Source organism: Dermacentor albipictus, chromosome 5 (assembly GCF_038994185.2).
Source record: "Dermacentor albipictus isolate Rhodes 1998 colony chromosome 5, USDA_Dalb.pri_finalv2, whole genome shotgun sequence".
NCBI lineage: Eukaryota > Metazoa > Arthropoda > Arachnida > Ixodida > Ixodidae > Dermacentor > Dermacentor albipictus.
In genome coordinates this window covers 22,484,886-22,510,893 of record NC_091825.1, presented here as the reverse complement: position 1 = coordinate 22,510,893, position 26,008 = coordinate 22,484,886, and the positions used below count along the sequence as shown (strand labels likewise).

Sequence of the window (26,008 nt, the reverse complement as noted above, 5' to 3'; positions counted from 1 at the left end):
TGTTAACATCACGTTCAGGTTAGCATATCACATACGCAGAACAGCTTTTTAACAAGGTTCAGATGAATCCTAAAATTGTAACCGTCATCCCTGTTTACTTGCAGAGGAGATGGCAAGGATTGGGAACATATTGCAATGCATATCATTTGCTGCGTTGTATTTACTACATGTTATTAAAATTAGGAAAGTGTCCAGAATGTTTTCTCTACCAATTATCTGCATAAATGAGTTACTCACTCAAAAAGTTAATTAAATGGTTTATTCATGGTGAAACTTGTAGCGCGCACAATAGACACGGACGCAGAGACGGTGGACACGCGAGCGCTTACTCACAGCTAGTTATTTTTGGAAGGGCTGAACGTAACAGCGCCAGCTAGCTGCACCGAGCATGTGCAAAACGTGTCATCCATTTTTATATAAACAGATTACAGAGCTTCAAGCAGTATTCAAGAATACAAATGCAAAAGCACGCCTTATTATATGGAACGCTTCTGTAATTTGACGTGACTGTTTATTTTTACTCGAAAACAAAATATCAGTGTCAAAATATACCGGTTCACAATGACATTGGTTGCAATGGTTAACAAGCGCGAATGATTTTCTTTCACATTCGCACTTGTCTAACCAGTGCAACCTACGTCATTGTGAACCGTGTCGCTGAAACATATGTAATTGTGAACCATAAAACTATACGCTCAATATTTTACTATCTCTCATCTTGTGCAGCCAGAGTACGAAGGAGCAAAGAATGATTTCATGATCAGACAATATTTAACACACATTAAGTCAATGCGAACACTGTGAAAACGAAGTATTTGTACGCTTCTTGTTTATAGCAACTTCAAGCGAACCGCATGACGCGGGGCAGCTGACAAATGTAAGACAATCGTTCTTAAAACATTTCACGTCGTTACAGTTCGCGCTATAATAACCTGCCAGAATGCGGCGTAGGAAGAAATAAAATAACATCAAAATAAAATGTTTATGAAAAATGATGGAAAAGAACATACCTTTTATTATAGTTTGGAGATAGAGAAAACTTCGGCGCATAGCAGTCTTGAGGAACAGCTATTCGCTACTTGTGCAGTTTAAAACCCGGACAGTGCCAATATTGAATCACTTCACACGACACTGCATCGCAGCTGGCAGAGAAGTTCCAGAAACGCTCACATCACGGAACGAAGAAAGCACCGTGGGCTTCGCAAACACCTTGCTGGTTGGCTTGCATTGATGAATTAGCCACAACACATCATAAGAATAAAAAGCAGCAAAAACAGCTAGATTGCTGCTACAATACGCCACGAAACACCTACATCGCTCGACCGTACCATGCCGGCGTCGCAAAAGAACTGATGGCGATTGCGATAGTCACCCTCTTTGCCTCGACTCGGCCAACTGTCAAATTTTTGCGCATGCGCGGGAGAGGCATGCTACATTCTTTCCATCCACCTGCTTCGCCTCGACCGCCGCGGAACTAAAGCCCCTCTTTAAGCCGGAACACGCCCCCCCCCCTTCCCCAGTACTTTGCGATGGTTGACTCGCACCTAGACATTCGTCGCCTCTCAGTGAAAGTTGTGGCCGGCCTTTTGTACGCACCCCTTTCTGGGAACTGCACGTAGAGGGAGGAATGCACCTCATGGCCGACGCGACGTTGACAAAAAAAAAAAAAAAACTGACAAGACAGCCGGGTCAATTTGTTGGGCATTTAGGGGCTGTATAGTTTTATCTTTCTAGACAATTATTGTTCTGAAAACCGACTTTTTTCTTGAAATGTAATAAACATAGAAAAATATCATATTGGGTAAATTATGTGGTTATTCTATTTTGCGCAAGAGCATCCTTTAGCACTTGCTGCTTTCAAAGACAAAGCTTTGCTCCCTAGCGCCCAGCGGTGAAGCACATTGTAGTACTATTTTTATAGTCAAATACATGTCCAAAGCGTGGCGGCTATGACGTTAGCAGTTTTCAGACGCCCGAAGCACGGCAAAAGCATGGCCTTTGATATCCTGGCTCTTGGTATACGGAATGCCATTATTACGGATGTCATGATGACCCGTTGTCGGAACTCAAAATTTTGTCGCCGTGTTGTGGAGCAAGATCACTGAATGTTAAGAGTGCATCATTATTTCTTTTCTATCTGTTTTCACACACAGCAAGCTACCATCGCCATAAAGCACATCAGTTGACATAGTTACTTTGCCTTCACTTTGATGCAATGTCCATTTCCTTTAATGTGCAGGAGCCGTCAGTAGGAGGAAGGGACGAAAGCGTGCGAATAGGAACGCGTAGAAAGCTACATTTTTTATACAGTAAGGGTAATTTAATTATTTTTTCACAGAAAGGTGTTACTTGCACAGAGTTCAGCTTTTCTTTCTATTCGAACTGTGCGCTTCTCAGGTCAGTACTTGCTCTCACTCAGCAGCAGCTGTATTTTGCAGCCTTTTGGACATTTGAGCGGCAACGTTCCAGCGCCGTGTTACCCTGAGTTTCGGCTCTTTTTATTCTTTTTAACTAATATCTTGACACTACTATGCTGACACGTTCGAGCTTAGGGCGTACTATTTATATCGCAGAATGCACTGGCCTTATTATCTCGTTGCAAAGCTAATTGGTGGCATTGCAATAGCAGTGTGTGGTAAGGGCAAATTTGCGCTCCAGCCCCTCGCAACACCACCTGCCTGCCCGCACGCGTGTGGTCGGGTGAAAATTTGCACATTTCGTAGACTGGTACAGACATTTCGGTTTACACTGCATGTGCGAGCCCAGTGTATGCCAAAATTTGTGAACCAGTGGGTGAAATGTACAGTTTTCTGCACGACCGCACGCGTCACGGCTCAAGCGTAAATCGGCCTTTAATTAACCAGCCCGAAGGTCGGGATAAAGCTCTGCAATTGGTGCGCGGCCTGCACAGTAGTCCGCTATCAAACCGGTCAGGTGGTGTAGCGCAAGCAAATTTTCTCGGAGTGTGCTGACGTCACCGCACGCTCACGTAGTCCCGTAGAACCTTTAGAAAGATTAGTTCTAACAGTTTGCGAAGATATTTCTTTAAACATTTTAGTAGCACTCCGTCAACAATTCGCTACCGACTTGGATTGGGACTATGATTTAAAACAAAGAGCTTGACTCCTGAGTATGTCATATGTAGGCATTAATGTGTGTTAGAAAAATTTATCAAAAACTCTCAAGTTACTTCCCATTCTAAATATTTTTCGGCAAACAGTACGAGCTGTGGACCTACTGAGGATACATGTCCTTCAAACAAAAAAATATAGTTCGATGACGTATAGTAAAACATTCTTTACACAAAAGTAACGAGCCTTGTGACGCACTACTAAAGTGGTTATAGAGACAAAAGCTAGAAAAATACATGTTGATGGGGACCTTAAAATATTCTATGTGCAAAAGTAAGAAGGAAGTCTTTTACGGTGTATTAAAAATATTCTTTATACAAAAATAAGAAGGAAGTCTTTTAACGGGGTATTTAAAACATTCCTTATACAAATGTAAGAAGAAAGTCTGTTAACAGTGTATTGAAAATATTCTTTATACAAAAGTAAGAAGGAAGCCTTTTAACGGTGTATTTAAAACATTCTTTATACAAAAGTAAGAAGAAAGTCTGTTTACAGTGTATTGAAAATATTCTTTATACAAAAGTAAGAAGAAAGTCTGTTAACGGTGTATTGAAAATATTCTTTATACAAAAGTAAGAAGGAAGTCTGTTAACAGTGTATTGAAAATATTCTTTATACAAAAGTAAGAAGAAAGTCTGTTAACGGTGTATTGAAAATATTCTTTATACAAAAGTAAGAAGGAAGTCTTTTGACTGTGTATGAACAAATGTTACTAGAATGTAAATGTAAATAGACTGTCAATAAAGTAAATAGAAAGTTGGTAGGAGTTCTAAAGAATGTTAACGTTCATTTTTATAAGGGGATAGTTCACGGGGGATGTTTGTTCATTAATAATGTAAGGTCCAAAGAAGCGGCATTCAATCTTCTCACACAAACCGGGTGTACGAATGAGCGTCCAAAGGAGCACTTCCTCTCCAGGACGAAAGGAGACGGCACGAAGAGAGATGTCGTAACCTTCCTTGCGATCTAGCTGACTGACTTCTGTGTTGAAGCGAGCACGTTGACGGCATTCCTCAAGTCTCGAGACAAACTGCTCGGGTATACTGGCCGAGGTGTTAGTTGGGGCATTGAAGAAATCGGCGTTGGTGGTGAATGTCGGTGAACGGCCCTAAACTAGGTAGAAAGGTGACTACCTTTTAGTTCATTGGATAGCGGTATTGTGAGCAAAAGTCACAAAAAGCAAAAGTTTGTCCCAGTTGTCGTGGTTTGGCCCCATATACATTCATATCATATCTATTAGTGTGCGATTAAATCGCTCGGTTAAGCCATTTGTTTGTGCGTGATATGCGGATGTCGTCTTATGAACTGCGCCACAAGCTCCGAGTACTTCTGCGATCATTGTTGACATGAAAGTCTTGCCGCCGTCGCTTAACCGTACACGAGGTGCACCATGACGCAGCGCAATGACATCCAGAAAGAAGGTGGCAACGTCGGAGGCCAAACTAGAGCGTAGAGGAGTGGTCTCTGCGTAACGTGTGAGCTGGTTCACAGTTGTCACGATCCATCGATGACCTGCCGGCGTTGTGGGCAGAGGGTTGACTAGGTCTATCCCAACGTTGGCAAACGGTGTCTCAGGACTTGGGATGGGCTGTAAAAGCCCAGCAGGAGGAGAACTCGGTCGTTTCCACCGTTGACACTGGACGCAAGAAGCGACGTCCTTGGCCACAAAAGTAGACACGCCTGACCAAAAGAAACGGCTCCTAACATGGTGGTATGTTTTGTGGAAACCCAAATGGCCAGCAGATGGAGCGTCATGAAAGGCTTCAAGGACTTCTTTGCGCATCGAACGTGGAAGAATAGGTACCCAGCGGTGCCCGTCGGAGTTGTAAATGTAGCGGTACAGCACATCGTTGTCAAGCTTAAATAGTCGCACTTGTCGACGTAATCTGGCATTTGGTGCAGAAGTAGTTCCGCAGAGGCGTTGGATAATGTTGTTGCAGTAGGGGTCAGAACGTTGACACGAGGCGAACTCAGTGACGCGATTGGAACATAACGAGTCAGTAACCGCTAGATAACGGGAGTGGCGACTTAGTCTCATCATCAAGTGGCGAGCAATGGAGAGATACTTGAAGAAAGGAGCGCTACGAAGACGCGGATTAAAAGAGGAACATGTACGACCGACAAGGCGTACTTCTAACTAAATGTTTTTTTTTGAAGAAGCAGGATTTTAAATAGATACAACCTATAATAGCCCATCGTGACATCACGACCTCCCTATAAAAGAGAGATGTACTTGAAGATAATAGTGGCAGCGGGCAGCGAGAGAGCGTCCGTATCTTGATGCTTTTTACTAGACTTGTAGACAACGTCAAAGTCGCACTCTTGTAAGCGGACCACCCAGCGACCAAGGCCTCCAGACAAATTTTTGATTGACGACAACCAGCATAAGGCGTGGTGGTCGGTTATGACCGTGAAGTGGCATCCGTAAAGATGTGATCGAAATTTTCGGATCGCCCAAACTACTGCGAGACATTTCTGTTCTGTGATCGAGTAGTTCTTTTCGGCAGCCGTTAGTGCGCGACTGGCATAGGTAACAACTCTCTCTCTCTCGTGAGGTGGTATCACGCTGTAGAAGGACAGCACCTATCCCATGGCCACTAGCGTCGGTGCGCCAACAAGTTGGTGCGTTCTCATCGAAGTGACAGAGGATGGGGTCGGTGGTTAATGCTTGCTTGTGGGCTTGAAAAGAAAGTTCGCAGTCATCTGTCCAAGGGAAATCAGTGCCCGACATGAACAACTTGTGCAGCGGTGACGCCACGGCAGCAAAATGACTGATGAAGTGGCGGAAGAATGATGCCAGGCCCAAGAAACTTTTTAATTGTTTTTGATTTTCAGGGCGAGGGAAGCGAAGTACAGCAGCAACTTTTTCGAGATCTGGTCGAACGCCATCCTTGCTGATAAGGTAACCCAACACTTTGTCTTTCTGGCAAAATGGCATTCCTGTGTGTTGAGTTCGAGCCCAGCGTTGGAAATGCATGTGAAAACGTCGTCCAAACGCTCAAGGTGCTGACGAAAAGTTGTAGAAAAAATACGGTGTCATCTAAATAGCACTGACAGGTCTTCCACTTAAGGCCACGTAAAACTGTGTCGATCATGCGTTCAGATTATGCAGGAGCATTGCATAAACCGAAGCGCATGACGTCGAACTCGTAAAGTCCGTCTGGGGTTGCAATGGCTGTCTTGCCCTTTTCCGCTTCGTGCGTAGGGATTCGGAAGTATCCGGGTCGGAGGTCTAGACTAGAGAAATATTCTGCACCCTGGAGGGTGTCAATGCCATCATCGATTCTTGGCATCGGATAGACGTCTTTGCGCGTGATCTTATTAAGGGCTCGATAATCGACGTAAAATCGTACAGAGCCGTATTACTTGCGAACCAGTACAAAAGGAGACGACCAAGAAGTGAACGATGGCCGAATGATGTCTCTTTTGAGCATGTGATCAACGTTATCTGCAGTGACTTTCCTTTCTGCGAAAGCCACACGATACAGGCGGCGGCGCACAATCGAACTGCCTTCGGTTTCGTTGTGATGTACTGCGACGGAAATGCGCCCTAGGAGCTTGGAGTGAACGTCAAATAAGGCGCTGTGTTTTTGTAGGAGTGCCAAAAGGTCTTCTTTCTGCGCAGTCGTCAGATCGAGATTTATCACGGCCGTTAAAGCAGCGTCAGCAGTATGATAATCAGTTGTGGTAGACAAAGGTGGTGATTCGGTGTGAAACGGTACCAGCGAAAGAGGTTCGGTGTTACTAGAGCATGTCACAATAGCGCCCTGGGAGAGCAGAACTGGCGAAGAAGTAGGGTTGCGAACAGCGGCTAATGCTCTACCGTCCTGAAACCGCACCAGGCTAGGAGTAAGGCTAAGCCTACCAGAAATGCAGTGACTGCTCGGTGCAAGGAACACATCAATATTAACAATAGTGTCCGAAGTCAGTGCGAGGATATGCTCATTGCCCGCGGGAATGAAACAGCCGGTAGATGTGACTAAACGTAGGCTATGAGCATCGACAGCAGACGACGATTCAGTGTCCGTCGTATGAATAGTTCGCTGATGGCATAAGATGGAATCTAATGCGGAGGACAGAAAGTTCCATTCCAATATCATTGTAGGTACACGAAGACAGCACGACGAACTGAATGTGGTGAAGGATGCCATTAATCAAAACGCGCGCAGTGCAAACACTGGAGGGCTGAACTGCACTAGCACAACGAAGGGGAGGGCCACAGAGAAACGTGACGAGAAGTTTTACAGTATTTACGCACAGATAAAGAAAATGCAAGTTGTGACACCACCACTTGTAATGTGAACACACAGATTTTCATCACATCAGAACGATCGTATTTGCATCCAATCCTTTCATCTACATTTACTACTATACTTCTCGACAATGAGGTAGCCTCGCCGCCTGCAGGAGTATCTGACTGAGCTATGTCGAATGCTCAGTTACGATACTCTAAAGTTCGAATCCTCTTTTTTTCAACGATGGTATGCCTGACTTCGACCTCCTCAAGTGCACTACACCTGCAGGCTTGGGGTGACGCCTGACACTCGGCAAAAGATGTCGAGAGCGAGTGGGGCTATACTAATCCAGATACAACCAAATTAGGAAGGCTCACTAAGCTTCAACAAAGACACTCCCTCACCAGAACAGCAATTGGCCTTCCGGCTGCAGTATTTGGCCACCCCCTCCCTGATGATTCGTACAATTAACCCATGGCCCCTAGTCCCTAGCAGCGGCGAAGCACCTGACCAAGGTGGTGGTCAGACCTGTAATGCAGCAGAGGGCGCTAAGAATCTCTGGACCTGGACAAGCCGCCAACAGAACCTGACCTTGCAACCTTTAACAGCCGAAGTGTGTCGAGTGAGGTTAGGTTAGCAGGACTCTTAAAAGAAATATCAAAGATTGTTTGGGATTTCATTGGCCTTAGCGAGATTAGAACTGGTGAGACTTGTACAGTGCCGAGTAACGGCCATATCCTCTGCTATAGAAGTCTCCCAGTTAACATATAAATGGGGAAGGATTCCTAATGCACAAGGGCATAAGCAGGCAACATTGATAAATTTTACAGCATTATTGAGAGGGTAGCAGTAGTCGTAATCAAACTTAATAACAGATATAAATTAGAGGTAGTACAAGCCTACACTCCAACATACAGTCACGATGATGATAAAGTAGGTCAGTTTTATGAAGATGTTGAATTAGTGATGAGAAAAGTGCAAACTCAGTATTTTGTAGTAATGGGCAACTTCAATGCAAAAATGTGGAAAAAGCAGGCTAGTGAACAAGCAATTGGCAACTACGGCGTCGATTCTCAGAATGCTAGAGGAGAGATGCTGGTTAATTCGCAAAAAGGAATAAGCTGAGAATAATGAACGCCTTTTTCAAGAAGCGTAGCAACAGAAAGTGTACCTGGAAAAGCCCTAATGGTGAAACAAGAAATTAAATTGATCTCATAATTTTTGCCGATCCCAGCATAATACAGTATGTAGAAGTGATGGGTAGGGTAAAGTGCAGTGATCATAGGTAAGTCAGCGCTACCATTCACCTCTATTTGAAGAGAGAAAGAGTAAAGTTGGTCAAGAAGAACCAGGTCAACCTAGAGGCAGTAAGAGTAAAAGCAGATTAATAGAGGCTAGTGCTCGCACACAAATATGCAGCCTTTCAACAGAGTGATGAAGATGACATAGAGGTGACGAATGAAACCGCAACTAAGCTAGCTTCAGAGGCAGCAATTGAAGTGCGAGGCATGACATCAAGGCAACCAGAACGCAAGGTCTCTCAACTAATAAAGGACCTAATGAAGAGACGACGAAGAATGAAAGTGTCCAAATCAAGACCTAAGATAGAATTCCCGGAGCTGTCAAACTGATCAACAAGGACCTTGCTGGTGAAGCAGCGCACAAACACGGACACAGTGAAGACAAGCAGGAATAGACGACACTCGCTGCTCAACAACAAAATAGACGACACTCGCTGATCAACAAGGCAAAAATAAGTGATATTTGAAATTATAACCTGAGAAAAACTAAAAAAGCCGTAAGAAATGGACGCAGCCTGAAATAAGCGAGAAGGAAAGTTGGAATAGGACAAACCAAGATCTATGCACTGAAAGATAAGCAAAGTAATATCAAAGGGAATCTCGAAGATATAGTAACAGCAGCAGAAGAATGCCATACTGACCAATATAGTGCCCTGAGGACTCAGGATAGCGCCATTTGAAACTATAATGAACATGATACATAAACTCCTCTTATATCTAACGATGAGGTTTCTGACCTCATCGTTAGATAGGTCAGAAACCTATCTAAACGAGGGCTAGAAAACTATCTAGAAACGAGGGCCCTGTTGGACATGAAATGAATTATGGGGTTTTACGCGCCAAATACTTTCTGAAACTACTTTCTGACTATGAGGCACGCCGTAGTGGATGACTCCGGAAATTTCGATTGCCCGGGGTTACCCTAAACCTAAGTACACTGGTGCCTTCGCATTTGGCCTCCATCGAAATGCAACCGCCGTGGCCGGTATTCGATCCCACGACCTCGTGCTCAGCAGCCTAACACCATAGCCACTGAGCAACCATGGTGGGCATGAAATCAGTAAGAGTGACCGGAGAAGATATAATAACAGTCGATTTAAAGAAAGATGGCGGAGACATAATGCCTGGAAGACTGGTGGCTATCTATACGAAGTGTCTATCGACTGCAAGAGTACCAGAAACCTGAAAGAATGCAAACATTACACTAATCCACAAAAGGGGAGATGTTGAAAAATTGGAAAATTATAGACCCATGACTGTACTCCCGGTATGATAATGAATATTCTCCAAGATAATGTCCAATAAAATGAGGGCAACACTGGACTTTAGTCAACTGTGGAACAGGAAGGTTTCAGGATGCCATACTCTATAATAGATCACAGTCATGTCATCAATCGGGTAATTGACAAATACGTAGAGTACAATGAGCCTTTATATATGGCTTGCGCAGATTACGAAAAGACATTTGATTCAGAAGAGATACCAGCAGTCATAGAGGCATACATAATCGAGGAGTACAGACCGCTTACGTAAATACCTTGGAAAATATCTAATGAGGTGCCATAGCTACCTTAATTCAATACAAGGAAAGCAGGAGGATACCTTTAAAGAAAGCGCTCAGACAGGGAGACACAATCTCTCCAATGCTATTGACTGCTTGCTTGTAAGAAGTTTTCAAGCTATTAAACTCGGAAGGCTTAAAGTAAGCATCGACTGCGAATACCTCAGCAACGTTTGGTTTGCCCATGACATCTGCCTATTCAGCAGCACTGGGGAGGAATTACAACAAACGTTGAAGGACCTTAATACACAAAGCGTAAGAGTGGGGTTTAAGATTAAGATGCAGAAGACAAAGATAACGATGAATAACCGGGCCAGGGAATAAGGGTTCGGGGTGGCCAGTCAACCTCTAGAGTCTTTGAAGGAGTAGGTTTACTTAGGTCAACTAATAACAGGGAACCCTGATCATAAGAAGGAAATTCCTAGAAGAATTAAAATGGGTTGTATAGCATACGGCATACATTGTCAGCTGCTGACTGGAAGCTTTCCATTATCATTGAAAAGGAAGATGTACAATCAGTCCATTTTACCGGTGCTGACATATTGGGCAGAGACTTGGAGGCTGACAAAGAAACTTGAGAACAAGTCAAGGACCGCACAAAGAGTGATGGAACGAATAAATATAGGAATAACCTTGAGAGAAAGAAAAAGAGCGGTTTTGATCAGAGAACAAACAGGTATAGCCGATGATCTAATTGACATAGGAGAAAGAAGCGGCGCTGGCCAAGTCATGTATTGCGCAGGTTCAACAACCATTGCAGCATTAGAGTTACAGAATGGGCAGCTATAGAAGGGAAGCGCAGTAGAGGACAGCAGAAGACTAGGTGGTACGATGAAATTAGGAAATTCGTGGGTGCTAGTTGGAATCGCCGGGAGAGGCTTTCGTCCTGCAGTGCACATAAAATATTCTGATGATGGTGAGGATGATGATGATGTGGCCGATAATAGGACCAAACGTCGGTCCCCCAGAACGGCAGCATGATGCACTAAAAATGTAGCCACAATTGCACTCATACCTCCATCGTGTCAACGCGAAAAAAACTATTTCATAATATACTCGCGTGGTGGCATGTTGATTAGCACGGGGGTGCATGAGCACGTGCGCACGCGTCAGTTCCTTTATGACTAAGACGCAGGCATGAAACTATTGAGTTGAGGAGGGCATCGAGAATGGGCATATGATTTTCACTTCGCCAGAAAAACAGAACAAACTCCAGTGAGGAGAGCCCATGATGGTGTTACAGGTCAGTACATGGGAATTGGCTGCTTCGAGTATGTATCTTCGGCCGCGTGCAATCGTACCCCTAAAAGCTAGGTACGCTGAAGGGCCCATTGCAATCTTCGCGCACATGGGAGCTGAACAGAACCTCACAGCGCAAGAGAAACTAGCGCAAAAGAAGCGTCGCACCCAAGAAAGACAACTTCGGTTTACCGCTGGCGCTAAGCCTTAGCGAATTCTCCAATGCAAGCTAGAAGCCGAGTGTATCACAACGTTGTTTCTAAACGAGGAACAACGTGAAGGGGAATATGAAATTGTGTCTGCCCAGTTTGCACCAGATGCGATTACGCCCGGTAGCACAGAGCGTGAAAAGCACGGGACCATTCAAGTCATCACAGCGGATTACTTCAACGTCAATTTATGCAAGGTGAAAAACAGCTGAATTGTCGGGTTCATGAAGACAAAGTGCGGTTTACCCAAAGCGAACAACACAGAGTGTCTCCTAACATGCAGAACAGCTGGTGTCATTGATCACGTGATTGTGCGGGCATAAATTCAATGAACGGGCATCCCTACGTTTCGTTTTTTACGGTGTCTACGCCTCCGCTTTCGATAATCCCTCCACAGTCTGCAGCGCAAGACACGCAACAACAAACGAGTTGCACGCCTGCATCGATGAAATTACAGTACCGTAATAAAGGAATCCAAGTGTGCATAAAGGGTGCATTCAAAATGTACATCAGCAGTAGTAAATGACCGTATATAATCGCTAGAATACGTCAGTGATCATTACAAAATTGTTATAAGACGTTGTACTAGGTTGTCGAAAGATATGCAAAAGGCATTTGGCTTGATCGTGTTCTGACATTAAGAAAACAAAAAATAATGCAGCTATCATCACTTTCCTAACCTTTAAAGGAATATTCTCGTTAGATAGGTTCCAAAAGGTACGTTGGATCTGCAAATTTTTTTTGAAATTGCATAGTGTTTCTAAGCCTGTTATTTATCTTGATATCGTATATATCAGAATAAGAACAGGGTTTCATAATTAGTAATTTGAAGGTGCCGGACATACAAATAAACTTCAAAGCATTATCATTAGAAGTGTCCTAGAGGAAAAAAAAGTGGATATATTGTTACGTGTAGAAAGACACAGACGAAAGAGGCTATTTAGAGGCTGTTTACACTGGACTGGAGCAAGAGCGCCAGGCCGACATTCACTCGCGCCAAGGGCACAGACCCACTTCGTCGTCGTTCTCGCGATGGCTCGTCTCTCGGGTATCTACCGTTAATATCGTAATACTACCCCCCGGCGGCAAAAGCGCCGTCAGGGTGCTTTTACATATCCAAGACATGTGGAGAGTTGTAGGGCTTGAGTCGGGTGACATGGACAATGTCACTGGTTACACCGGTTACACGGGGTTACACTGGTTACACTGGTTACACCGGACAATGTCACACCGGTAGACGTAGTGGGCGTTGCTAGAACAATTTCATAGGTGACATCGGTCAGTTGGCGGAGCACGCGATATGGGCCGGTATAACAGGAAAGCAGTTTCTCACAACACGAGGGTGCCGGGCGCAAAATGGATATCACGGTGACGGAGGTCGTAGCGTCGCTTCTGATTTTCTTGAGAGACTTGTAGACGAACGCGCGCAAGTTGACGAGCATGGTCAGCACGGGCGATTGCATCACGGGCATAAGCGCTAGTTGAAGCTGTGGTGGACGGAAGCATGGTGTCTAGTAGTAGCGTCGGTTCACGGCCATGCAAGAGGTAAAACGGAAAAAAGCCGGCAGTTTCGAGGCGGGAAGATTTGTGTGCAAAAGTAATGTAGGGAAGAGCCCGGTCCCAGTCACGGTGGTCGTCTGAAACGTATTTGGATAGCATGTCTGTAAGGGTGCGGTTCAAACGCTCAGTGAGGCCGTTCATTTGAAGGTGGTAGGAGGTAGTAAATTTATGCTGAATGGAGCAGGCCCGCATGATGTTGTCAATGACTTTCGACAAAAACGTACGGCCATTGTCTGTTAGCAATTGACGTGGAGCACCATGCATCCAAATGATATCATGTAGAAGGAAGTCCACAACGTCAGTCGCGCAACTGGTCGGAAGAGCGCGGGTAACGGCGTAGCGGGTTGCGTAGTCAGCCGCGACGGCAACCCATTTGTTTCCTGATGTAGATTCCGGATATGGGCCGAGAAGGTCTAAGCCAACACGATGGAAGGGCTCGGCGGGGATGCCGAGTGGCTGCAGCTAACCAGCGGGGGACTGGGAAGGCTTCCTGCGTCATTGGCACAGTTGACAAGCGGTGACGTAACGTCGTACGGAACGGGCAAGGCCCGTCCAGAAAAAACGGCGACGTACACGGTCATAGGTTCGAGATACGCCGAGGTGTCCTGCCGTTGGTGCGTCGTGGAGGTCTTCTAGAACGGATGAACGGAGGTGTTTAGGTATTAGAAGCAGGAACTCGGAGCCGTCCGGATGAAGGTTACGACGGTACAGAGTACCGTCGCGGAGGACGAAGAGGCGTACAGTGGCGTCGGCCGGAGAGTGTTCGAAACAGTCGATGGGTCCTCTGATATTGGCGTCACGACGTTGCTCGTCGGCGAAATGAAGCAGCTGCGACACAGAGAATAGACAAGCAGCACTGGGAATATTGGAGGAGTCAGAGTCGTCAACACGGTAACGCGACAGGCTGTCAGAGTCTTGGTGCAGGCGGCCGGACTTGTGGAGCAAAGAATACGAAAATTCTTGTAGTCTCAAAGCCCGTCTACGAAGCCGGCCTGTAGGATCATTTAGGGATGACAGCCAGCAGAGAGCATGATGGTCAGTGACTACGGAAAATGGGCGACCGTAGAGGTATGGACGGAACTTCGCAACCGCCCAGACTACAGCAAGGTATTTTCGTTCCGTGATGTAATAGGTGGGCTCCGATGATGTGAGGAGGAGGCTTGCATAAGCAATAACGCAATCCTGGCCACGCTGACGCTTGGCTAAGACGGCACCTACGCCATAACCGCTGGCATCTGTACGCAATTTTGTAGGGGCATCAGGGTCGAAGCGGGCGAGAATAGGTGCTGAGGAGACAAGTGTGACGAGACGAGAGAAGGCGGCGGCTTCTGCAGTACCACGCGAGAATCGTACGCCTTTTTTCAAAAGATTAGTAAGGGGTCTAGCAATTGCCGCAAAATCTTGAACAAAGCGACGAAAGTACGAGCATAGCCCGACAAGACTTCAAACGTCTGCGGCTGTGTTCGGAACTGGAAAGTCTTGGACAGCGCGAGTTTTGTCGGGATCAGGCTGTACTCTGCAAGCATCAACGAGGTGGCCCAGAACAGTAATTTGGTGGTGGCCGAAACGACATTTGGACGAGTTAAGTTGCAGCTTGGCCTTTCGAAATACATCAAGTATAGCTGTTAGACGCTCAAGGTGAGTGTCGAACGTGGGCGAGAAGACGATGACGTCGTCGGGGTAGCAGAGTCAAGTGGACCATTTGAAACCACGGAGCAAGGAGTCTATCATACGCTCAAAGGTGGCAGGGGCGTTGCATAATCCAAACCGCATTACTTTAAATCGGTATAGGCCATCAGGTGTGATGAACGTGGTTTTTTCTCTGCCGATATCGTCAACAGCAATCTTCCAGTATCCAGATCAAAGTACGATAGAAGAGAAATAGCTGGAACCACGGAGGCAGTTAAGGGCGTCTTCTATACGTGGGAGCGGGTAGACGTCCTTCTTAGAAATGTTGTAGTCTACACGGTAGTCGACACGGGAGCGCCACGTGCCATCCTTCTTCTTAACCAACACTACAGGTGACGCCCAGGGACTCGAAGAAGGCTCGATGATGTTTTTGTCCAGCATTTTGTTAACTTCACTGGGAATTACTCGGCGTTCCGACACAGAAGCTTGATACGGTCGTCGGTGGATAGGAGTAGCATCGCCAGTAAGAATCCGATGCTTGACCGCGAGCGTCGGGCCTAAAGGGCGATCGTCGAAGTCGAAAATATCTCTGTAGGACAATAATGCTTGGTAAAGGTCTTCCGCCTGCGCAGAAGACAGGTCCGCCGCAACCATTCTCTGTATCTTGGGATCGGCGGCCCGGGAAGATGGGTCTGCTCAGCTCGCAAGACGCATCGGTTGATAACGCTGCCACGTGATGGTCGCCGAGACAACGTTGGCAACACAAATATTTTGCGGTAGAATTTGCTTTGCCAATCCACAGTTAAAGATGGGTATGCGAGTGTGGTTCGCAGTAATAGTAAGTATACTGTGAGGCACGGTAACGTCATACTGTAGTGGAATGTGGGGCAGAGGAGTGAGGAGGTACTCGCCATCAGGGACTGGTGGGGAAGACAAGAGTTCAATATAGGCTATTGATTTTGGCGGCAGGCGAATAAGGCCGGTGGGGCGTAGGCGGCACTGGGGTGCGTCAGAAGGTTCTGCGAGAATTGGCAACTGAAGGCGAAGTGCACTGGCAGAGCAGTAAATAAAAGCAGAATGCGCGAAGAGAAAATCGAGGCCGAGAATGAGGTCGTGGGGGCAATGAGGAATCACGGTGAAGAGGACAGGAGTGTGGTGGCTGGCGATGCTAACACGTGCCGTACACATGCCGATGTAAGGAACAGTACCGCCATACGCAACGCGGACGACGCCTGCCGACGCTGGTGTGAGGAGCTTGTTCAGTCGTCGTCGGAAGGCAGTTCTCATAATAGAAAGATGTGCCCCTGTATCGATGAGTGCCGTGACAGGATAGCCATCAACGTCAACGGCAAGAAAGTTTTGGTTCGTGTTTAACGTGAGCAGAGGATTTGAGGGCAGTGTCGACAACGCAGCTTCACCTCCAGAAGCAGCAGTGCCTAGTTTTCCGGCTGGGCCCGGGAGGCGATAGGAGGGGAAGAGACGCGACGGGGTTGGGGAGAACGAGACTGATGGCGTCGAGGTGAGGGCGAGCGGCTGTAGCGGAGGTTCGGAGCAGGGGCATCAGCGGCAGTGGGTTCATGGCGGGTGGCATAGGTAACAGAAGGTCCAAAGGTGCGGGAATAAGTGGCGGCGTATGTCCGAGGAGGCGGTGGCCATCGGTTGCGGCAGTGACGACCGACGTGGCCGATGCGACAGCACTGGAAGCAGATTGGTCTGTCATCAGGGGTACGCCATTCGTATGGGTTGCGGCGAGATGTTGTAGACAAGGACTGTCGGGGACGAGCAGGGCCGGTAGGGAACTGGGGAACGCTGATTGTAGATGTTGAACACACGGAGTTCTGACCCATGTTCTCAAATTCCTGCCTGACTACGGCCTGAATCATGGCAATGGTGGTTGCTGGTGGATCGGGAGGCGTCCTGGAGAAAGTTGGCGAACAGGCGGCCTCGAGCTCGCGGCGAACAATACGGGTGACGTCATCACAGGTCCTGGTCTGACGCCGTCGACCCTCACATGTCGACGTAGCAGCAGTGTTGGGTAGCCACGTGCTGTGGTGCGTGATACGGCGGCTCTTGGCTTGTTCAAGGCGACGGCATTCTTTAATGATGACGTCGATTGTCGAGACGTTGTCGAAAACAAGAAAATCGAAAGCGTCGTCGGCGATGCCTTCTAGAACATGGGACACTTTATCTGATTCAGCCATAGCATCGTCAACTTTGCGACATAGAGCCAAGACGTCGAAGATGTATGAAACGTACGGCTCTGTAGATGTCTGAACACGAGACGCAAGAGCCTTTCTCGCGGCAACCTTGCGGCCAATGGGGTCACCGAACAGTTCCCGTAGCTTTTCTTTGAAAGTGTCCCAACTGCTTATCTCGTCGTCATGCGTCTGGTACCACACGTGTGGGGTGCCGCCAAGATAACAGATGACATTGGCGAGCATAATTGTTGGGTCCCACCTGTTATTAGCACTGACATGTTCATATAGCTTGATCCATTCGTCAACGTTCTGTCCTTCCAGGCCAGAGAACACACCAGGGTCGCGATGTTGAGCAACCGTGACGATTGGAGCAGTCAAACCAGCCGAAGCCGTTGCAGAGGCGGACTCGTCACCGGGAGGCATGGTGACAAGCTCGATGTACCGACCACTCCGAAGTTCCATGGCGAGGACGGGGATCGCTGACCTCCACCAGAATGTTACGTGTAGAAAGACACAGACGAAAGACGCTATTTACAGGCTATTTACACTGGACTGGAGCCAGAGCGCCAAGCCCACATTCGCTCGCGCCAAGGGCACAGACCCACTTCGTCGTTGTTCTCGCGGTGGCTCGTCTCTCGGGTATCTACCGATAATGTCGTAATATTATTTATAGTCAGATCATAAGAAGCTAACAAGCAATGACCCGAAGTGCCACTTAGGGGAAATTATGTGTACTTCTTAATTGAATTACAGAAATGATAAATACATGGAAATGAAGGAGCAAAGTGGGACGTTGCTCTTCGAAAAGGCCGGACGTGTGTTGAGTGACCTCCTGAAGAACAATTCGCGAGGTGGTGAGCCTGTTTTAAATGATGGATTTGAGGCCCAAAAGAGGTTCGATGTTAGGCTAATAGATTTCTTTTGCATTTACCCCTATATCGCCAGTGAATTTTGCGTGTTATTTCCTTTGCTTTTGAAGAGGCACGAGTTCGGGGAATGGAGGCGCGTGCAAGCGTCTTCTTTCACAATTTTACACGTGAAAGTAAGCAACTAAGAAAATATGATCGGGCTGGTGATATGTCGTACCCGAACAGGAATTGCAAAGTTATGCGTGGCGGTAGATGCCTGAAATGTCGCGTTTGGAAAACGTAGAAAGACAATAAGAAGTAACCGGCAATTGTACTTCGTTCGTTATACGCCCAATATAGTTTCGGACGCCCACAGTACACGATTCATAGTGAAAGCTTGGTCATTATTTCTACCGCAATAGTTACAGACTTCCTTACGTTAGGCGCACAACAAGATTAATCTTAACTTGCTGTGTAAAAATGCATCTACCCGGTTCGAAACCAGATTTGGTGGTTAGCAGCATACTGAATGGGCCCAATAATTTGAGGCGCGGACATATGAACAGCAAGGGTGACCATTGTAAAAATGGGAAACGTGATTCAGAAAAAATGTTGATATACTCCCATTATAATGACTGGCAATAAAGCTAACGATAAAGAAACGCATAATAGGTCTTACGGCTTCTCGTCGCGTCGCAAAATTTTCAGGTGCCAACAACTACGCCCCACGGCTTTTTCCAAAAATGCTAGCGTGAGCCACCAGGCAAGTCCTTCATGCTAGTAATAAGCATTTATTTGCAAAGTACTTGGAAAAATGTGATTTCGCATCCGTTTTACATGTTCGACCTCTTGTTTGAAGGCAAAAAGTTCTCTTTCACTGGTGGCCTTAGCTTTTCCTTCATTCTTCGACTTCCTGCGCACTTTTCGACAGAAGTCCACCCATTGCATCTCAATTACCTGACAGTTGGCGCTGGTACTGTTGCGGCACCTATCAATGGTTGCTTGGCGCTATATTAAGTTATTTGTTCCAAATAAACACGTTAAAGGCTCACCAAGGACAGCACTTTTGGGCCATGGTGTTTGTGCTTGGTGTTTAGCGGTGATGGGCAAGTTGGCTCCCGAGGATGCACCACCAGGTCGTGGCTCCAGACCACAAAAGCCTCCAGCTTCCTGCGCGCATGGTCGTGCCGCATTATTTCCACTGGTTTTGAGAGGATACAATATTTCGTGCCCGAATTCAAATTACCCTAAATGTGTTCGGGTCTCAGAATGATAAGCTCAACTTTATTTTCATGGCATTTGCGAGACAATCCATCCTAAGGTGTAGTCAAGGCCTCGTGCTCCTTCATTTCTACAGTAGAAGGCACACATTAACGTATTGTGCAGGCAATTTAGAATTTGCTTATATGATTTGTAATGCCGACTTGGCTGTATTCTCGATTAGTTTCATTACTTTACTAGTAGTGGAATACCACATAGCCGCATTACCACTGCAGTGATATCTTTAGAGGGAGATGGAAAGAGTGACAGTTATCAATAACGTCCTTTAGGAGATGCTATTAGCTGACAATTTCCGGCAAGAGATGAAGATCATCGCACTCAACAGGAGAGAGGCTCTAATTGTGTAGAAAATGATTTCTGTCGGAATTGTAGTGTATCATTACGAGAACACAACATTGGCAGGCACCAGAGGTTTTTTTTTCTGAGGGAAAAAAATTGCGCAGGAACCACAATGGGAGTTGTCCAAATATGCGTAATCATTGAGCCGCTTCCTCGTCGCCACGCTGCCCGGTGTCATTATCAATGCTATGAAACTTGATCCCACCAGTACAACCGACAGCGCTACGGCGACACGACGTGCTGCCGACGGAGGCGCAATGTTAATTGATGACGTATGCACGCCACTGCGCTGATGACATTCCGATCATTATAGGCCGTAATGACTATTTAGCGCCCTATTCATGCCCATTGAACCATTATGAACCATTATCAACCGCACTCCCGCCGCGGCTGCGTCCTGCGCGGCCACGTGGACCGTATTTTTATATCCCTCTGCGATGGCGACAGAGAGCGTGCTGACAGCCTCGTGTGCTCTGTGTTCTAGCCGCTGAGTTCCCGTCGAAGAGAGAGGCAGTAAGAAGGTGGATTCACTCGCGGCGGCTCGCGTTATGTTTAAAGCGGTCGTCATATGGGAAGCACGGACGAACGCATGCTTTTTCTCGCTGGGCAAGCATAGAAACGGTTACGCATTTATTATTGAGGCGACCGGGAAAATGTGCATCTAGCTTCATTGTTAACGCTCAAGTTTCTGCCCCGTATGTTTGCGTTACTGGAATGCAGTTATTGTACGCTTTTCTTTTCAACGACAGTGTTAAGCTAACACTCAGGATTTTGTAAAGACTGTCGTATGCACTTCAATCAACATTTATTTCTCTGTAAATTTTGGTCTCTTGATCAGGGTGCACAGTCTGTAATTGATCTACATAAATGTACTCCTGTACACTCTAGAGGCTGACTGGCGATTATAAATTCTTGTTTCTTTGGCAGGCTATATTGAACATTACTTTCGTCTTCTGCATCCTTATAGTCCTCGGCTCCGCGATAATTTCAGCGATGAATAAATTGGACGGCTATGAAATGAGAACAAAACAAGCAGTGAACTCGTCGAATATAATAAACATTCTATAGTCAATCAAAGGGGGAATTGGGTCGGATTCATTTAGGCCTCTCGTGGAAGCCGCTTTTGGAACCCATGTCTTAAGCATTCTGGAAACAAAGCTCCCCTTAATATTACAGGATTATTTACAAACTGCAACATTAACCACCCAAGGATGGCGTTTTGTTGCTGTGCGGCCATAAAGCTTCGCCTTGAACGGTCAATATAAGAATGTCTTATTGGTGGAAAAATAGAACTGTAATTCAAATACGCACTGTGCGTAGGCGTATGGCGAGAAGTAGGCGCTCCGACGGTCCTTATCAGCCGGTAAGATAACAGAGAAGAACTTGTCTCTTGTCTTCATGAACTCGTACATGGCCTGTAGGAGAGATCACACGCTGGTGAGAACACTTAAACCGTGTAAAGTTTCATTTTTGATAAATGTGCTCTCTTTGAATCAGTGTACAGAACTTGCCCCTTCAAATTCGATCTGTGGGGCAATCTGTATGTCACAGGGACAAAAAGTACTGCTATATGGTGCACTTGTATCGGTATGGCGGTCTGGTGATGTAACTCCACGTGAAAATTAAAAACAGGATGGCAGTAGACTAAATTCATCGGAAGTGGCAAAAGCTGGCCGAAGGCAATTTGTGGGGAAGGCGCTTCCCGAGCGTTTCTCAAAGCAGAATGCATTTCTATCGGCGTTTCAAAATGCGCTTCTGGTGGAAGACACGGCGGCGCACTGAGGAATCACGCACGCCGAAAGTTGGTAAGAAGCAGAATAGGATCAAAGTTCCTGATTGAAGGTTCAAATAAAATCCAAAGAAAGTACGGCGAATTATTTTGCTGAAATTCATTTCTAACCGAAAAGACTTAGTGAAAGCAAATACCTGACTGTTAAGATGATGAATCATCTCGCCACATGTGAGCTTACATGCGTTCACATACAAAGATCATAGGGAGGGGAAGGTATCCCGCCAGCATTCTGCCCAAGCAATCGTCAATTTTCACTGTCGATGCGATAAAAACAAAAAAGCAGGGAATAGGAGCCCTGGACCGCTCAGTGTACGCACTGCTGCTACTGTGGTGGATGAAATGTGTAAGTTCATTGATGGTACCACGGACTAACGATATTCTTAATCGTTTACTGCCTTGCGACAATCCAATCCTTCAATTACTGGACCACTGATCAGAAATAATTCGTGGGGGAAAGTGCCGATGATGTTGTAAAGGAATTATTGCGATGTGGTGAAAGGTTTGCAAAACAGTGAGAGAATCAATCTGCGCTCTAAGAAAACAGAGAGTAAAAAGTGAGTCACGGCAACTTGACTCTATTTTTTCTTCCGAAGACCCACTTTTGCGCGAGTAGAGTCAGAAAACAAGAGTCAACATTTGCGCACGGGTCGTTTGACTCTCAATAGCACGCGAAGAGTTGTGGCGGAAGATTGTGATGCCTCTGATATTCGAGATCAGTCTGGCGAGAGAAAGATTTTAATGCAGGAGAAGAAATACCACATAACCTCTTCTGTTTTAGGCAGGCCCTCCGGTTCCTGTCCTGGTTGTAATGCGGTGTATCATTCTTTTATCGTTGTCATGTTCTGCAATTACTTCGAACTCTATATATTGATTTTCTTGACCATGTTTGTTGATACCTCACACGCTTAAGCGATAGCTGGTTTCCTATGCTAAGGAAGACCTGGATTTGTCACACTAGATTCTGACCATAAGTAAATCTTAAAAAAGTATTGGCTACTAAAGAGAGCACAGCAACGAGATAACAAGTTCAGTAGGCGCACTCAACAGTGTCGATTGTAAATGTAATTCCGCCACCTAAAATTACATTTTGAAGATTTAAGTTCCAAAATCAAGATCTTGTTATGAGGCGCACGGTAATGGAAAGCTGCAGATCTATTTTCGGCAGCTTGAGTTATTTAACCTGTACGGAATGCACGGTATACGCGCGGTTTCGCATTCTGATCCCGTTGGAATGCAACTGCCGCGGTTGTGATTGGACCCGTCGCCTCGAGCTCAGCAGCGCAACACCAAAGCCACTGGGCTACCGCAATGCGTTGCGTTCCGCGACCAGAAACAAATATTAGCGTACGCAACACTGCTTTGGAACCCCCTAGAAGTATAAAAACAAAAATATAGCAGTTTCACCCCAATGCTGCATGAACCACTGCACGAACTATTGCACGAACCAAGGTTCGTAGTTTCATCGGCTGAATAAACTGCAGTAAACATTCGCTTACTCCTTAAATTGGCCAGCACTGGGTCACGCACGCACGTGCATAGATCAACAGATCGCACTCAATGACCGCGAACACTCGCTGTCACAGCGTCGGCGTGATGAAGGGCGCGAACAGATCGGACCGAAGGCTTCTGCTGCCTCTTCTTTCAACGCGTCTCCGAAACACTGTGCTATCTGAGCGCACCCCCCCTCCCCAGCTTTGCATCCATCGGAAATTTTCTCCAAAACAGAGCGAGGGTGGCGCAAGACCGGGCTAGAGCAACGGCTAGAAGAGGAGAAGCGCGCTAAACTTGCGCCTCCATCTCCCGGCTTGCGCACGTTTTATCACGTGACCTCCTAGACTCCATAGATACTTGACTTGGGGCGTCCATTCAGCCCGGCTCAGCCTCGAACACTTCCTTTAACACGCACAGCCAACGGCGTGGGATAGGATCTTATCGCACTTGACTTTATACGTAAGCTCATGGTAACACCGACCGATATATTTCGACGGTTGTGTCCGTATAACTGCTATCGCAAAATTCGCACTAAACAGAAAATTTTACTAAGGACCAACAACGCTGCTTCTCCACGTCGCGATACAACGGTGAACGAGATTTCTGGAAAATGAGTTGCTAAATCTCCGCCAAATGACTACGCTCGCATTTGGTGACAGCGGAATGCAGTCGCAAGAAATTGTGGAGGAAATACCGGAGTTCTGGCAGGTTCAGGTGCACTAGATTATTCAGTAACGTCGGCGGCTTTGTAGTTCTACTTTACATCAGAGCAAACTGCACTCGATAGAGATCAAGGGCAGCCGCACCGTTATAGCTAACCAAATTAAGTACAATTACGCCGTTTCTTCCCACTTCGAGCACGCTCCGACAGCCCAACGATAGATATTTCAAACGTAACCACACTCGGACGAGCAAATTTTGCTTCTGCGAAGTGAACGTAGCGGGTATTTCAAGACGCGTGTTAAATTCATGGCTGTTTCATTCGTGAACATTACTTACGTGACGTAAAATTACCAGTGAGCAAAACAGTTTTTATTTCAACGCGAGGAACGAAAACCGAAACTAGCGCAACTGTTTTGCTCAGTTGTGCGGATACAAATTATCCAAAGCCGAAGCCGTCAATGGCATGACGCCATTTTCCAGTTGCGTTGCATCCTGCGTGAGTACGTTGTCGTCGAGTGGCGGTTCTTTATTCTATGGAGTGGTTCTGAAAGCGCTGCGTTAGGGGCGACTACAACCAGGCGTTGCGGCAAGTGACGGTGGGAATTTCTGTCCGTGCTGTGTGATTGCGATGAGGAGGACCGCCGCCAGCAGCGGCGTGTCGCCGATTTCGTCTTTGCCGACATCGAGCAAGTGCCACTCGCCGGACCGTCACAAGCGCCAGAAGTGTTGCGTTTTGCACTGCGTTTTCCTTGTGATAGGGGAGACTGCAACGCTGAGACGACCAGATGCATACGAAAGACTACCAGCGGAGTGTGACCTGTGCCATATTTCTCTTAACCTCTCTGGTAAGCATATCAGCTTTTGTTCCGAGTTTACAAACGGCGCGTGCTCAGCCCTTCCGGTACGGCTGCATTTTGTGCCACGTTTCTCTTGGCAGTTCACAGACGTTTCATAGGCATGCGTGCGCGTATGTATGCGAAAATACTACTGGCAGACGGAAGCCTCAGGAGAGCATCTGAAATTATAGCAAAGCTGTACTGCCATAGAAAAACACCGTTCTTAACGACTCCAATGACGAGTGTCCTCTCCCATCGAAAAATCCGTAGAATACGAAGTATTGCATAACTTGAAGTGTAGATACAATACTAGCACCAGTGTGACTTTCGCTGGCGAAGACAGGTTGTTGGAAAAACAGCTTGTGTATTCTGAAGATTTACTAGCGCTTTAGGTATATTACCGCGAATAATAAAAACGCTACAACGCTGTATGGCAGTGTCAGGCGATGTGGCAGCACAGATATTTTCGTAGCGATAAGGCGGCTGCATGCACGACCGAACAGACACAACGCTTTAAAAGCGCTGAAACAGAACAAATTTAATGCGCATTTGGCTGCAAGTCGGAAACACAGCTCACAATATAAGCCGATGTATAATGTTATATTTTTAATGTAATCTTTATTTTCATGATTGTAAATATTAAAATGCATGAATTTGCTGCAACCTTTATATAGTAAATCCTACTAGGCTTACAAAACCGGGCTGTGTTACGTAGAGAATTTGTGGTATTCCCACTGGATTTTCTATTTTGAGTCCGGTGTTTTATGAAAAAGAGGGTATTTTTATTTGTAGTCTTATGTTAGTGCAGATATTTGGCAAGCAGAAGTGAGTTGATTGCAAAGTTGTACCTTCCGGTGAGCTGCATATGAACCCAAGTTTATCCTGTCTTGGCTATTGTAATGTGCATATAGCAATTTTAAGTATATTTCAGTGGAATATTTTGCTGTTTTCATGCAGAAATACCTTTCTTTGTGTACCAAGAAACGCTCACAGCATTGAATGAAATGAAGTGTGGTGTATTTTTCTACTAATTTAATAAAGGAAATTACGTCTGCAGTGTATCAGAGATTAGTTTACCTTCTTTTACTAAACAATGCGTTATCTCCTCTGCTACTGCTGTTGTTGTGTGTATTTTTGCAATCTTGAAATATACGTTATTTTAGGTATTCAAGAAATGACAACACCCAAAAAAAGACGCCCTCTTATGCAGCACGTTATGGGTGAGAGATCGTAGCAGGCAGTTTGGCATATCTCATTAGCATATGATGCTATTTGTTGTAATTTTTGTGTCCACTTTCATGGCCTTTATTCATTTCAGCATTATTGTGCAAAGGGTAATACTTTTCCATCGAGATAGAGCAATTGTCCAAAGGAGAGACATGGCTGGAGGAGACGACACACATAAGCCTCCTTGGTCCGTATCTCTATGTTGCACAGTTACTCTCTCATTATCTACCAATAAGCCCAAGTTCTTCATCAGCTACATTTACTAATTCTCCGTTATTACAATTTCATTGATACAACATTGAAAGTACAGAGGTATACAGGAAGACAGAGACTTGAAATGATGAAGAGCCGTAGAACAAGGAGCATCGCTGGAGCCAATGTTTCGACAAGGAGAAGGACAAATTTTTTGTCGAAACATTGGCTCCAGTAAAATTTCTTGTTCTATCACTGTTTACGATTAAAAGACAG

At 46.0% G+C, this 26,008-nt stretch overlaps 1 protein-coding gene across 4 annotated transcripts in view; it reads right to left on the bottom strand.

The window, feature by feature from the left end:
- The window catches only part of LOC135898307 (endochitinase-like), a 112,033-nt gene that overhangs the window by 45,762 nt on the left and 40,263 nt on the right, over positions 1-26,008 (bottom strand). For all 4 annotated transcript variants that reach the window (XM_070539506.1, XM_070539505.1, XM_065427189.1 and 1 more), the window contains 2 exons: positions 20,843-20,946; positions 18,964-19,081 (listed from right to left, as the gene is read on the bottom strand). In XM_070539506.1, the coding sequence (XP_070395607.1) occupies positions 18,964-19,081; positions 20,843-20,946 (222 nt within the window). The remainder of the gene's footprint in view (positions 1-18,963; positions 19,082-20,842; positions 20,947-26,008) is intronic.